Raw genomic sequence first — 15,385 nt, forward strand, 5'->3', positions numbered from 1 at the left:
GTGTCACACATCATAATTGTGATTACATGAAGCCAACCAAGAACAAAGAGATTTAAATTCATTTGGTTTGTAAAACGTCATAAAATAGGGAGGAATGGCATTACCCAGAGCCCAAAGCGACACCTTGACCTTGTTTTACATAATTCATTAAATAAACTCAAATTATTCAAATGAAAAACCAGAAAATCTTCACATTTGAGAAGCTGATGCCATGAAATGATTTGGTATAGTATAGTAAGTAATATAAAGTGGCATTAAAAGTACAAGCACCTCAAATTTGCGCCTACGTACAGTTCTTGAGTAAATGTACTTAGTTGCATTCCACCAGAGTAAATGGTTCTTAAATCATCTCTTAAATTAATTATAACATTGAAGTTGAATCACAAATTTAAGATAAACGTCCACATCAAAGAAACAATATAATTTAAAGGAGCACCAGAGGTCACTTTAGGTCAGTTTCTTCGTCCACTTCTTCTCTTACTCACTGTAATGTTGAGCCCTCTCTCTCTCTCTCTCTCTCTCTCTCTCTCTCTCTCTCTCTCTCTCTCTCTCTCTCTCTCTCTCTCTCGTACTCCCCTCTGTGCAGTTGTTAATCTGCTGTGCTGAACTGGAATGTGTCTGAGTGTTTGGGCCAAATTGTCCCGACACGTTACAGCACCAGCAGATCACTGAGCGAGGTTACCCAACTGAAGGAGGAGGATCCAGATTCCTCTGGATCTTTAATCATCCCGCTTCTGCCTGTTTGACTCCACTAAACAGCTGCGATGAATCAAAGCAAGGTCGATTTTGAGCCTTTTGAATATTCATACTATGATTATTCAGACTGGTACTCAAACAACGCAGAGCCAACCAAACCTCCCAAAGAGTGAGTAGAAAACCTGAAGAACTGAAGGAGTCAAAGGGTTGTGTTTGTAGTTGTGTAGGTCTGTAGTATTGGTTTTATGTATGTGCAATGATGTATAATTTATCATTTATGTATAATGATGACTTCAAGCGGAAAGGTTGTTGAAACCAGAATGAACTAATTAATAAAGAACTAATCAAATCAAATAGATAAATTAGCGATCATGTTTATCAGTCATGCAAATCATAAAACTATGGAAAAGTATTTGCAGTAGCCAACATTTGTATATTTTCATTTTGTTCTAGCTTTCGCCAATAATTCAGGTTTTCTTTCATTTCAATGTGTGTTGCCTTTTTGCCACAGAGTTATTTTACCATGTGACCCCACTGCGGACGACACGCTCTTCCACATATGCATGCTGTCGATATCTGTAAGTATACTGAGCCGTCAGAAAAAAGTATTTGTATGTACAACTTGATGTTTATCTAGATTACATTAAAAGTCAGACTTTATAATACAAGTTTAAAGTATGAAAATAAAAAATAGATTTCTAAATGAGGTAGTTTATAAAGAGACAAAACAGACAGGAAGTAGTGTTGGGAAGAGCAGTACATTGTCCCTCATACCAGGAAAAAACAATAGAATTTCATCAGTGTAGTAAATACACATACACACAACAGTGAAAAGTGATGAGAAAAATACCAGTTTGCCCAATATGAAATTAACAGTTAATCAGAATGTTTTATTAGTAACACATTAGCCTCAGATAGCTATCATAGTGGCTATCTTGGTTAAGGCCCTGTCACACATATCCGTATAGCGGAAACGTATACGAAAAATAGTCCAAATACGTCCCACTTGTCATCGGATCGGATCGGAAAAGTTAACGTATACAGATACGCATGTCTAACCTATTGATAGCTCATCACTTACTTATACAAAACGTATCAGACGAATGCCCAACGAATGCATAACGTGTAAAAAAATATGGCGTATACAAAATATCGCCAATACGCTGGTGTACGTTGATATAAGGTAAGGTATAAGAAGTATTCGTTAAGAGCTCACTGTGTTACGCTGGGGTGTGTTGTTGAACGCTGAGTCTGTGAAAATGTTTTGAGCATCTTCCGGACGTTCCCAACGTGTGCTTCATAAGTTATGCAGCCGTTACAAATAAATTACATTAGACATATGTGAATACTGAATACGTACGTGAATACAGTATGTGAATACGTTAGAGCAGGGGTCTTCAACGTTTTTCAGGCCAAAGACACCCAAACTGGTGTAGCATGGAGCAGGGACCCCCTGCTTCAAACAAAGCAGAGTTCTGTGCGACGGGAGGTGGGGAGGATGTGAATGTGCAAAAAAGAAAAAATATATATAAAAAGAAAAAAGAAATATAATTTTTTTTTGCTTTATCTACAAACAATTTTGCGACCCTGCTGAAGACCTATGCGTTAGAGGTATGTTACATACAGGCTACGTCGGCTGACAGTGAACCCTACAGCCAATTTATTGATAACGAGTGGATAACCTATTCATAACCTATACCTAAACTTATGCCTGACGGAGGAGTAACTTATTAAACGTGTTTCTACAGTACAGCTAGTGTTCAGCTAGCGCTTTGGGAGCTTATTGGGGTTTGAATATAGTATATAGCAGGGGTTGGGAACCTATGGCTCACCAGCCATATATGGCTCTTTCGATGACGGAATATGGCTCGCAGTTCAATTTTAATTTCTGAGCTGCAAAATCGGCAAATGCGCTCAGTTTATCAGCAGAATGCTGTCGGGAACACAGCGGTGGAGATGGTTTGTCAGTGTTTGGAAACACGTAGTGACCAAAGTTTCCTTGCTGCATCCGTGTCTCCCACAGGCAGCTTGGCATCATAATATGTCCATGATCACACGGCCCTAAAGCTGGTGGTTGGAGCTTGGAGCTTGGCTATGTCGCACAAAAAGGCCAGCTCACATCGTCACTTTTCGTCCCGGAGATCTGTTGTGTCTTTCCCTATGCTTTCCAAAAACTGGTATATTTCCTCACGCAACTTGAAAAAATCTATTCAGCACTTTCCCTCGACTCAGCCATCGCACCGCCATGTTCAGAAAATACTTAAATTGGCTCTTATAAAGTTTCCTGTCTGTGTTACGGTGCTTATTACATGTTCCATCTCCAAAGCTTTACAACACAGCGCTTCCTGGGGTATGATGCAGTGATACACCGTCAGCTCACCTGCACAGGTCTCCCACTGCATCTTCTCCCGCATCCTGCACTAATCCGCTCTTTTCATCACATCGCAGGCGCTCCGTCTGTCGTCAGTCCCTTCAGTTTGTCCCGGAGCAGTTTCATTTCATTCACACATTTAGATACTTCCTCAAATATGTATTTTCCGTGGTTGTGCCATGCATTGATTTAATTACTAACACCGGCGGGCCAGTTATGACAAACATATGATATTTTCTCGCGGGCCGGATATAATTGCCTTGAGTTTGTCATCTGTGCAGTAAACACTGAAACGTGCACATAAATGAGATAAATAACGTAAGCGTTTAGTTTATTTAATAAAAGAGCACCTGTTCAATGAAACACTGGTAGCACTGTTAGTACTCGGGAGACGTGTTATACTTAAAAAATGCATGCATAAAGTTGCATTCAATTTTATTAAATATATGGCTCTCAAGGAAATACATTAAAAAATATTTGGCTTTTATGGCTCTCCCAGCCAAAAAGGTTCCCGACCCCTGGTATATAGGGTCCCTGTGAGTAGCTCATCCTCACTTATTCACAGCACGTCTTGATGAATACATCAACACAGCATCAGAGAGCATGGAGGATGCTGAGAGGCTGCGACAAGAGTACATTCTAGCCGTTCTCCAGCATCAGCATGACGTGAACCAAATGGCTTTTTCAGCTCCGTTGGCCAGACGCTCTGATACGTTTTAAATAAGTAAGTGATACGCTATCAATAGGTTTGACATACGTATAATAATTTGTTCTGTATTCGTTATGTATACGTCAGCTACAACACCGCTGTGGAAAAGTTGGACATATTCATGTTTCTGCCATACGGAACTGTGTGACAGGGCCGTATGTCTGCCGTGTTCCGCGTATCGTCTGCGTCCTTCAAACGATCACAACTTACCCATAATTTATATCAACCTATTGCCGATATTTCGTATGCGTCGGCATACGTTTCTGCCATACGGATATGTGTGACAGGGCCTTTAGTACTACATATTAAATGAACAAATAAACAAAAAAACTTAGATAACTCTAATAAAAGATTACATACAGTGGTCTAACAAGGGCATCCTTCTGAGTAAAGCACGAGGGAAATCTACACAAAGAGTGCAGATTTGCATCTTCTATGAATCAATGAGCGGCCTTTGCTTCAGGCAGACTTTCAGTTTAATGATGTTTGCCATCATTTTATCCTCATCCAAATTACAAGTGAGGGCCACTTTACCGAGGTCAGAAAAATCCCCATACTGTACATACAGAATGGACTTTAGCCGATTTTCCTGTTCAGTGAATAATTTGAAATATACTGTGACAGCTGGGTCGCTGCAGCTGATAAGAAATAACAAGATGTGGTAGTTTGAAGGATGTTCTCTGCACAATGAGGTTCTTTATGTATGTTCTCATGTCTGATTAGTCGCTTTATCAAAACTTCCAATTGCATCTGTATCTTGCTTTGTTATTTCATGAGATACTGTAACAGGCAAACTAGCATTAATAAAAGATAAACACATTTTGTGCAATAAGGACTTACAGGTTAGTTAAAGCAGATATCAGCCCATCAGCTGGTGACTTGCAAGACAAAAATTAGCAGTAGCATTAAAGACAAATGTTTTAAGATCACAAAAAGAGGCTATCAGGTATGTAAGTTATGTGCAAGTCTTGCTTTCAGATTCATGTTTAAATAGAGATAAACTAATTTATTCTGCCTAACACACAAAAAGCGCAACACAACATTTTCCAGTCAAGTTTCCATTCTATTTTATTCTAATACAAATGACAAATAACAGAATATATGACTACATCTTTAACAATTAGAATCTAATTTGCATAAAACTAATGTAATGACAATGTCATTGGACAAAATAAAACATTTAACTCAACGTTCACTTACTAACTTTTGATCCCAGAGCTTTAAACTACATGCCATTATTGTTGCGAGCTGCTGAGACCGAAATGGGAGAAAACAGTGATAAGACTTAGTTGATGTTCCAATCTATTTTATTCCAATATGTATGGTGCAACAATTATATATAACATGTGACGTTATAACCCGAATGTGGAATTGCTGTGTGGTTTGAGATGTAACAGCAGAAAGTCCTGATGAATTGTATCTTTCCCTGCAGCTGGTGATCATGTTAATCCTGGCAGCTCTCACCAGGAAAAACAAATTCTGCCAAGGATTTACAAGAGGATCCTCCAGTATCTTCAGGTGAATTCTAGACATAAATTGGACTTTAGACTGTAGTTTCTTGTCTCCTATTATCTAAATGTTCCTATTCATGACCTCACAGTCCAGCCAACTTCCTGGACCAGACTCAGAAAAAAGGCCTGGTCATGGCTGTTTTTGGGCTGTTGTTTAGTAAGCTGTCAATGCTGGTGATCGCCCCGGACCCTCTGCCTTTCTTCAAAGACACTCCAGCGGACATTAAAGGTGGATATTTGTATTAACTTGTAATGAAGAATGGAGTTGCTGGTTTAGAAATGTGGCGGGACTTTAGCTCCCTCTTTTTGTTTAGTCAATAATGAGGTTACACATCCGGGAATGATACATCCTTTTCTTGTATTCCTTGTTTTTCAGAGTATATGAAGGTAATCGCCATCTTCTACTATCCTGTCCTGTATTATCCTCTGTTGGTCTGTTGTACTCTGCAGCACAAAGCAGGTTATGTGTTCGGGACGCTCCTCTCCTTCAGTCACTTCGGGGTCCTTGTGTGGCAGAAGTTCGACTGTCCAAAGACTCCAGAGGTGAGACACCAACACACACATAGTAGTTTATAGATTTATATTGCAATGTTGAAAATATAATTATATAACTGGACAGGAAGTTAGTTTAATCCAGTAAATTTACTTCATCACATTAATCTGAAAATTGTATTAAAAGAATCAATATTGCTCCATCTGGTGGTAGTTTTTCAAGATGCAGAAATTTCTTTTTTTGGGCCACTTGGGGGCAGCAGACTAAGCTTTAAACATAACTTATTGTTGTCATGGCGAACGTGTTAGCAAACAGCTGCCTGTTTACACATCCAGGAGACACAGAGCAACACACTGGGAGCCGTCTTTCGATCCACCTGACAAATGTAGGTCAAATATTTTTAGCTCTATTTTTTGCTCTCCAGCAACTCCTGAGAAAAATATTTGCTAGCTCAGTGTGTTCGCCTGTTGTTTGGCCTGGGAAGGCAGTAAATGGTGACTTTATTAGATGGTTTTTCAGTGTTGGAAACAACACTGATGACAGCTCGGAGACTGAATCCAAACAGTAGTTTAGTTGAGGTAGTAAGTAGTAAGTTGAGGACCATAACACCAAAACAAAGAGCTACAAGAGGCTAAAACACTCGTAAGAGTCTCGTGAAAAGTCTTTATGGTGTCATCTCTATGAGCAACTATGTTCCCACTTCACATAGTAATTTAAATTATGTTAATAGAAAATATTGATATGCCTACTGCAGCCTTAATCTTTGGTGTAAAAAAATTCTAACTTAACAGCAGATGATCCGGACTTAACCTCTTGAAAACACCCTACAAACAATATTCCATTCACCTCAATTGAGACAGATAACACCACATATCTCAAAACATAGTCAAACAAAACAGCAACTGTTTTTCTTCAGATTTTAGTTGAATTGATCCTTTTAAAAAACAATGTTTTCCATTTTCCTCTTCTCAGATCTACAAGTACTACGCTTTGCTTGCAAGCCTGCCTCAGTTGGCCTGCCTTGCGTATCTCTGTGTCCAGTTTCCTTTGCTGTTTGTCAAAGGACCAAAGACTGACGAGGTGAGCAAAGTTTAGCCAATGCAAAAGCACCATTTGTCCTTTAGTAAAACAATTGTTCTGCCTGATATGTGTGAATACCAACATGTAAACTAATCTCAGGCTGTCTCTGGTGCAACTGAAGAAAGAAACATGAATTTCAACTATGTAAAATATAACCATGATTACTGTAAGCAGCTTGTGCAGAACAGAGTGGGTTTAACTCAGCGTCCTTGAGCAGATTATGACGAGGGTGGTGATATTTTCTCCCTTTGAAACGTATTATTACAACAGAGTTTTTGTTTTAACAGCAGGTTTAATCTCTCTGCAGTTTTGGCTAATGATTTTGAATAATCCCTGTGCAGAGAATAACAGGAAAACCAGCAGCTTTCAGTCACTAATCTTTCATTTAACTTTGAGTATTTTCATGTAGTCTTGTTAAAAACTAATTGGTATCGCTCATCCATTAAGAATTATTTTCTTTTCATGTCATTATGTTTTCAACCAAACATTAATTGAAGCTTACAGAAATGTGAAGTGTCAAGACCCCAAATCACACAGAACAAGAGAATAATGTTACTGTCACTTTGAAATAATGATGGACCTTAAGACACTGACAATCGAGAAAATGAAACCTGTGACTAATATCATCCTCTCCTATAGTGACGCATCAAAGTGATAATTGGATGTCTACATGTTTTGTCCACAGGACCTTGACAGCTGCTACTACAGCAACTATGTGAAGTCACTTCTCAAGACAAAATCCTCAACTGCCAGGTGAATGGAGAAAAAGCAATAATATGTGTTTTCCCCTTCACACTTTATTGTAAACACCTGCTACACAGAACATAACAATCAAAACCAGACATTCATCACATCATTAATATAGTGTATGAAAATACAATGTACAGTACCTTTATTACACATTGAGTTCTGTTAGGACATGACATTTCAATAAAGAATAAATAGGAAAGAACACAAAGGACGACTTGGATCAACCTTTTCTTTTCTCATAGATTTACGACTTTAATCTCGTAAATTTCTCCCCCAGCTCCGTATTAAAAACATTTTTTTTTACTTAGATTGGCCCCAATAGGCTGTCGTAAAAATGAGATACAGAAGTCATCTTGCCTAAAATTTAAAGGACGAGCATTGATACCGCATGTGGCTAACATCATTTGTTCTCTATGTTTATTTATATTGTAGCTCTTCATCTACAGACAAACCAACGCTTCCAGAGAGAATACTGGAGGTGCCTAAGAGTTATATTTATATACCAGAAAAAGGTGTGTGCACTCATACAAGAAGAGCTTTTATTCTTATAAGACATTTTGTATTTATGTCACACTCAGGGGAAAATTGACGGCAGCATCTTAACATTTTGTCCCTTAAAGCTTTGAATTGATGCGGTGAAAGTAAATCCTAAATGTCTGTGACTGAAATAAGGTTCAATGTGACAGAAGTGGTTGTGTTATTTTGTCTTTCAGTGTTTCGTTTTCCACTAAAACTGGCTGTATCAGCATGTGTTGCCCTTGTGGCGATATATCACGTAAGTCTTCTGCAGACCATCGTCTTGACCTTTCATCTATAACCTCAGACAGAATGTAGTTAGTGCTGTTTGCTTTTGTGGAGCATAAATTAAAGTGTTCCTCTTTCAGGTTACGTTGTTGTTAGTCGTCCTGGTGGTGCCGACTCTCCATATTGTCCGTGCTGGTATCGATGAAAACATTGCCTTTCTGTTACTGGGGTTTGGGATCGTCCTGTCAGACGACAGGATGGAGGTCGTAAAAATTGTAACCTTCTATACTTGGTTGCTGGAAGGTATGTGTGGCTACTCTTTTTTGTGGCTTTTCAGGGAGTGTCGTGTTATAAAATAAGCGACTAATTTTGTTGTTTTTTTCCAACATGTTATTTGTCAGTGTGCTACCTCTGTGCAATGACCCTGTCTTGTTTGGTCAGTCTCATCATGCTCATGAGGTCCATGATACTTCACAGGTACGTGCAGTAAAACTCTGGGGTTTATCTACTATCATTAGCTATCTACCGGGTCAGAGGCAGGACCTTAGTTCAAACAGTTTGAAGAATACATTTTTATTAAAGCAGATTCAGTTGATTTTCTAGCCACTTGGGGGCAGTGATACAAGCTGTGAACACACTATTGAAATATTGTATTATCAGCTTATAAATGGATATGGTGAAAGCAGTTTTGTGTTATATAGACCAGGCTGGTCTTTTTGCTCTGCTTTGGTCTCCAGCAAATATTGAGAAACATATCTCTCACATTATTATTATTATTATTATTATTATTGGATGTTCCCCCAAGAAATGTTCTCGTGAACTTTGTGAATCAATTTTGTTTCACTGTACTGTTTCATGGTTTGTTCTGATGAATCAGCAAGGAGTCATGTCCATCATCTCCTCAAGTTTTCAGCCGCATGATGTAACCCAGGTCGACCCCTCTGTTGATTTGTTACCCTTGAGATTAGATTCCCATGCCTTCCTGTCTTAACCTAATGCATCACTGTTTTAATTTGTTTCAGGTCAAACCTGAAAGGACTGTATAAGGGAGACGTTTACAGCATTTATAACAGTCAGAAGACCATCCGTCCATCTAAACCTGGTATTGTCTGTTGGATGGGCTTGACAGGATACCAGGCTGCGATCGTCAGCCTCGGTAAAGCTCAAATACACGGATTTATTACTTTATTACTTTATTACTCATTAATCTACACTCAATACCCCATAATGACAAAGTAATCTTGTGGCTTTGTTTTTGCTCTGATATACACTGTCAGCTGTGAAACCTTATTTAGACAGGTGTGTGTGTCTTTCCAAATCTTTCCAAATCATGTCCAATCAGTTGAATCTACCACAGCTGGACTCCAATCAAGGTGTAGAAACATTTCAAAGATGATCAAGAGAAATGGGAGGCACCTGAGCCAGGGTATTGAGTGTAGATATATACATTACATTGAAAGGCAGCAACATAACAAAATGTGGAAAAAGTGAAATGGTCTGAATATTTTCTGAATTTGCTGTATGAAGCAAAAACGTTTTACTATTGGTGAAGAATTGATACCCCTATATTGGACCGGCTCGTTGCAGAGACAGAACCTTAGGGCTCCCACTAATTCAGCGTAATGGTGAGTGTTTTATGCACTTTATAGTTGTACCTGCCAGACAAGTTAAAAGTTTATGCAAGTAACTAGACAGATAGAAGGAGACCTTCCCTTATTTAATAAAAAGCAGAGTCGGGCAAACTCATGTTTTTTGTAAAGTGTGTCATTCAGATGTTAGCATTGCACACGACGGAAAAAGCGATGTTCGCCACCATGAACAATCGTTCAAGCACAAGCACGCCCAAGAGGCACAAAACATACACTGTCAATGACTTCATGTGTGACAAGAACTGTTTCAGAGGCAGACCAAGTGACCAAAGCTGAGGGAAAGATGTCGATGCTCTGCGCCAAAAATAATGTAGCCTTCAGCTAGCCTTGAGGCAGGCAAAGTCTGCAACCTTTGTTTACAACAAGTCCCTTACAGATGCTAGGGACTCTCACACTGAATAAAATTTATATATGCAATTAAAATACATACATCTTATAAACATGTCTGTACAAGTAATACATACTTTAAATAAACATGTAATTCCTGAACCTGTCCCTTATGTGTTTACATTTACATTATATGGGTTGGGGCTGGCTGGTTCAGAGCTGTTAACCTCTTACCGTGTGCGGGCCCGGGTATGGGTACGGGTATGGGCGGAGTCCGCCAGAAAGTTTCCCTTATTTTGAAATTCCAATGTTGACAGGTATGCCTTAACTTATCATTCTGATCAGTTTTTTTTAAATGTACATCTTCAGGAACAAGCAGGGATGATAAGTGGGCAGTAGGCAGAGCCAGGCTTTGGTCTTTTTTCAGGATACTTATCCTATAATTATACTCGAAAGCAATAGTGAAGTTAGAGAATCGATTACTCAGATTATCACATAACGAATCAGTTTTAAAAATAACTGCTTAAATGCTTTCGAGAAAAATAAAACAGATAAAACCTTTTGGAAATGTATTTTAAAAATGTCCTATTTCTGTGTTGTGTTGGCAGGTATGGTGATTCAGACTGTCGTGTTTTTCATCTGCTTCTTGTTCCTGGTGTTTTTGATCATTATCCCCGTTTTTTACGGTCGTAATATCATGGTCTTCGAAATTGCGGGAAAGTCATGGTGAGTCAGCGACATTTCATTTAGCTTCTTTGAAATGTTATGATAAATGATCAAAACAGAGATTTCATCTAACATTTCTTTTTCCTTCTTTGTGATGTCTCAGGCCGGGCTGGGTCACAGTGATTCTGGTTACAGTGCTTCAACATGTGACTGCTAAATTCGCTTTCATAAAAACAGAGGCTGGTACGAGAGACTTGAACAACAGGTATGTGAGGCTCATGAATGTAGTATATACAGAGTGTTGATGAGGCAACTTAAGGATAGCTTCGGTATTTTTCAACCCGGACCCTATTTTCCCATGTTTTTGTTTCTAAGTGACTAATGGATGCATTTATTGAAATTGTTCCAGTATTAAGCGAGAGCGCTGCAATGTAAACCTCTGGGTGTATTGCGCACTGTCAATGTTTGTCCCGTAAAAGATAGATGTACTTTATTGATCCCAAATTGGGAAGTCATTGCACAGAAGTAAGTAAGAAGTATGTATATGTATATGTGTATATGTATATGTATATATATATATATATATATATATATATATATATATATATATATATATATATATATATATATATATATATATATATATATACATACATACATACACATACTACAGAAACTAAGAAGCTGGCAGCCGCAAAACGGGCTGCGATGTATTTATCTGGGCTATTGCGCACCCTCAATGTAACGTCCACTTAAAGTGCTTGTTTTTGCCACTGACACCTCAGATTGTTAATGTAAGTGCCTGACAACATTATGAAGTGGAGCCAACAGAGAAATAAAACGTTTTTCTTTACCTTTCACATTATCCGGTCTGTTTGTTATTGTGTCTAACCAAGTCTTGGTCAAGGAGAAGTTTCAGTGGTGGTGTTCCGCTTCACCTGTATAAAGAAAGTGAAGGCAACCATCTTAATATTTTCTGAAATATTTTGTGGTGACTTCCAGAGAGAGTCTGTTCCTCCTGACTTATCTGCTGTTCCTGATCAACACTGTGGTGGGACTGATAGCCGCAATATGGAGAATGGTGATAACAGCTTTGTACAACATTATCCATCTTGGTCGTATTGACATCAGTCTGCTGCACCGCACCGCAGAGTCCTATGACCCAGGTATTAACCTTTATCGTTTTTAACAGTTTTTGTGGACAACAATGAATTCCTATGGCATTGAGGAATAAGATATATCCAGCCTAGGGCACAGAGACGATACGTATTAGTAACTTATTTACTAATTTCGTACTTTTCAGATTTGTTGGTAAGAATAGCAAGCTAAAAGTAACAGCAACAATATTTTAAAATATGAAATCAAAGTTAGATTGTTAAAGAAAATGTGTAGGCAGAGACTTATAGATATGTGTTGTCCATGGTCTCAGTCTGAAAGTCCCAAGCCATGCTCTGTGATCTTTGATGCTTTCCAGCCTACCGATACTACGCCCACTTCCTGAAGGTTGAGGTCAGCCAGTCACACCCGGTGATGAAAGCTTTCTGTGGGCTGCTGCTGGACATGATGGTCGAGGGCGGCAGAGCTGGACAGAAAATAAGAGACGCAGAGGAAGGTAGATACCTCGAACTACACGCACACAAAATACATATTCTCACATACAGTACATGTACATGAAACAAGCTTTGCATTCGACCTGTGCTTCATAGATTTAATTTAAAATGTATTCCAGTACTGAATATTAAATAGACCAAAAGTCTATAGCCACTGTAACGCACTCCTGAGGATGTTCATTGTAAAAGAAAACCAAATTGTTAAATAGACTTAATTATTGGAAAATTCTAATTTGGACCTGATGATGGCGTACCAACATTTTTGCTTGTCATAAATGTTGAAAACTTTCAATGGATAACTGATGTTGACCTGTTGGTGGTGCTGGATGAAGACTCAGAGGAGCACCATAATCTTAGGATTCATCCTCTGTGCAGCATGAATGTTGCAAACTCTGTTAGCATGATCCTCTCTTAACCTCTGTACTTTGTCCATTTTAAAACATCTCAGACTCAGCTTGTCAGGCTCCCGTCTTGGCACATTTTCATTAGCTTCAGCTGCAGTTAGACTCAGCTGTGCTCTCAGCTGAATACTGACATTAACATGTTGATTCATTAATACAACTCAATCCATAAGTATTCTTCATTACAGCATGATAAACACTAAAGCTGCTTTCAAATAATCAGTGGTAAAACTGCTCTGCGCTGGCTGTGCCGTTGTTGACCTATGGAGAGAGCGGTGCCGCAGGACTAGGCGGGCGTGGAGCACCACTTAGAATTGCCACCCAGCACTGCGCTCAAAGTTTAAATTATTTCAGCTTTGACTTCAAAGCACAATCAATGACGTAACAGCTGTATGAAGCGGCACAGGCAAGCAGGGGAACTACTAACCAGCTTCCTTCACCGCAAGGCTCTGCGTCCTACCTCGCGGTGAGTGCAGAGAACATTTCCTCTCATCTGAAGGCAACATATTACGACGTATTTCTATTCTAATTTGTATTCTACAGAATCAGTTGATAGTTTTTCAATAAATTAAATATACCTTCCATAAGTCAGGAAGATGAGGCACGTCTCGAGCAACCTATTACCATAGAAGAAATACATCAAGCTATACACAACATGCGATGCTCAAAAGCTCTGGGCCCAGACGGGTATACAGCAGAAATCTACAAAACATTCATAGTACATGCATTCCCTTTTTACTTAAAGTGTTGACTGAATCCCTTCATACTGGTCACCTCCCCTCCCAACTTTCTATCATGCATGTATAGATCTGCTCAACCAAAGGCCTTATAATTACTTTATGCTTTGCCTATAGTTTCTGTTCACTAATGGGTTCAGATCTGATTATTTCTCGTTAAGTCGCTCCGCCGCTCCTTTTCACACGTGTTATCATGCTGCTTTCTATTTCTTTGCATGCATCAGATATTTACAATTGTATCATCAGGCGAGAGAAGGAACATAACGTGTTATTATATGCTGATGATTTAGTACTATACATTTTCAACCCTTCAACATCCATTCCCAACATAATGTCCTTTTTTAATCCTCCACAGGGTTCTTATGGGTTTTCCAGATTACTCTTTCAACTGTTTATAAAACATGAAAATCACTATGATTGAAGTTGCAAGATTTTCAAAACATACATACACCTGTAGAACGACATGCAGTACATTCATCCCTCAGTCTGGTGTCTCATTCTGCCCTGACAGCCTGCTCCTCCATGCTTTCAGGGATTCAGGAAAATACGCCGAACAAGGCTACCAGCCGTCGGAGGATTCACTCTCGCTGGCAACTGCTGTACACGCTGGTCAACAACCCATCCCTGCTGGGCTCCAGGAAGCACTTCCAGACACTGCAGACCTCGGAAGGCATCCTGAACGGGACCCCTAACCGCAGCTCCAAGAAAGGCAGCGAGAATGAAGCAGGCAAGCCTGAGGCCGAGCCAGTCCAGTCCACTAAAACCCCGACGAACCAAGATAAAACTGATCTCTAATCTATGTTGTGTGGTTGGCAGTACACTCCAAGCTAAATCTTATCAGCAAGTATGCCGCTAAATATAGTTATACTTGAACTTGTATAAAAAAACATGGCCTGCAATAAATTCTTTACATCTAATGCCAACTTTTTCTTTTACTCCTCGCTTTCTACAGTATCTGCGCACGGCAACTATGGTAAGGTTGAGGTTAAGGAAAGATCGGCGTAATGGCACATACACTATATCTAAATTATGGTTAGAGTTAGGCAACAAAAACATTTGGTCAAGATTAGGAAAAGATTTCAATGCTGGGCTTGGTGATCTGGCTTTCTTGTTTGCAAACCTGACATTTTGTTTTTGTGTGTCAACATGTACGGTGTGATCTTATTTGGAGTATACTGCCACTGTCATTGACTTGATGCTAGATTTGTACATGCTCCAGATGATGACACTAGAATGAGCTAAAGCATCAGTCAGGGCTTATCCAAAGAGTCTTTAATGAAGGTATTCAGGAAGATGGTGGCTAACTCAAAGCCAACAGTAGGTTTGTTGTTGCCATAGAATCCTTTTTCAGCTTTTTATGTGCTACAAACTGGTGCATGCTTTAGAGTTTTTCTCCACACATTTGACATTTGTCCTTCATTACAAGTTGCTTGAGTAAGCCCTGCAAGCCTGGATCACCCACAAGGTGTGTGGGCTAGATGCCTTTTGGCCCCTAAACTTCAAGGTCCCCAAAAACAAATGTTTCACATGTAAATACAAGCAATAGAAGCTAACAGCAGGGGCACCAATTCCAAAAACAAACATTGCCTCTTAACACAATGTCACTACTAATATGAGATCCCTGAAGCTCTGAAAATATGA

At 39.2% G+C, this 15,385-nt stretch overlaps 1 protein-coding gene across 1 annotated transcript; it reads left to right on the forward strand.

Annotated features, from left to right (window-relative positions):
- Window positions 1-764: 764 nt before the first annotated feature.
- LOC115004394 (receptor for retinol uptake stra6-like) lies at window positions 765-14,661 on the forward strand. Its single transcript, XM_029426091.1, has 17 exons — window positions 765-865; window positions 1,208-1,274; window positions 5,209-5,294; window positions 5,377-5,516; window positions 5,664-5,830; window positions 6,753-6,860; window positions 7,546-7,613; window positions 8,043-8,122; window positions 8,324-8,385; window positions 8,495-8,657; window positions 8,756-8,831; window positions 9,377-9,510; window positions 10,939-11,056; window positions 11,160-11,261; window positions 11,999-12,162; window positions 12,471-12,608; window positions 14,277-14,661. The coding sequence occupies exons 1-17, from the start codon at window positions 765-767 to the stop codon at window positions 14,537-14,539; spliced, it is 2,037 nt and encodes a 678-aa protein (XP_029281951.1). The 3' UTR covers window positions 14,540-14,661.
- The last annotated feature ends 724 nt before the right edge of the window (window positions 14,662-15,385 follow it).

This window comes from Cottoperca gobio, chromosome 3, assembly GCF_900634415.1.
Source record: "Cottoperca gobio chromosome 3, fCotGob3.1, whole genome shotgun sequence".
Classification (NCBI taxonomy): domain Eukaryota; kingdom Metazoa; phylum Chordata; class Actinopteri; order Perciformes; family Bovichtidae; genus Cottoperca; species Cottoperca gobio.

Excerpts from the sequence above, each read along its gene's own strand:
- LOC115004394 (XM_029426091.1), top strand. The coding sequence starts at position 765 with ATGAATCAAAGCAAGGTCGATTTTGAGCCTTTTGAATATTCATACTAT. Across the intron at positions 5,831-6,752 it reads ACTGTCCAAAGACTCCAGAG|ATCTACAAGTACTACGCTTT; the intron begins GTGAGACACCAA and ends TCCTCTTCTCAG. Across the intron at positions 9,511-10,938 it reads GGCTGCGATCGTCAGCCTCG|GTATGGTGATTCAGACTGTC; the intron begins GTAAAGCTCAAA and ends TTGTGTTGGCAG.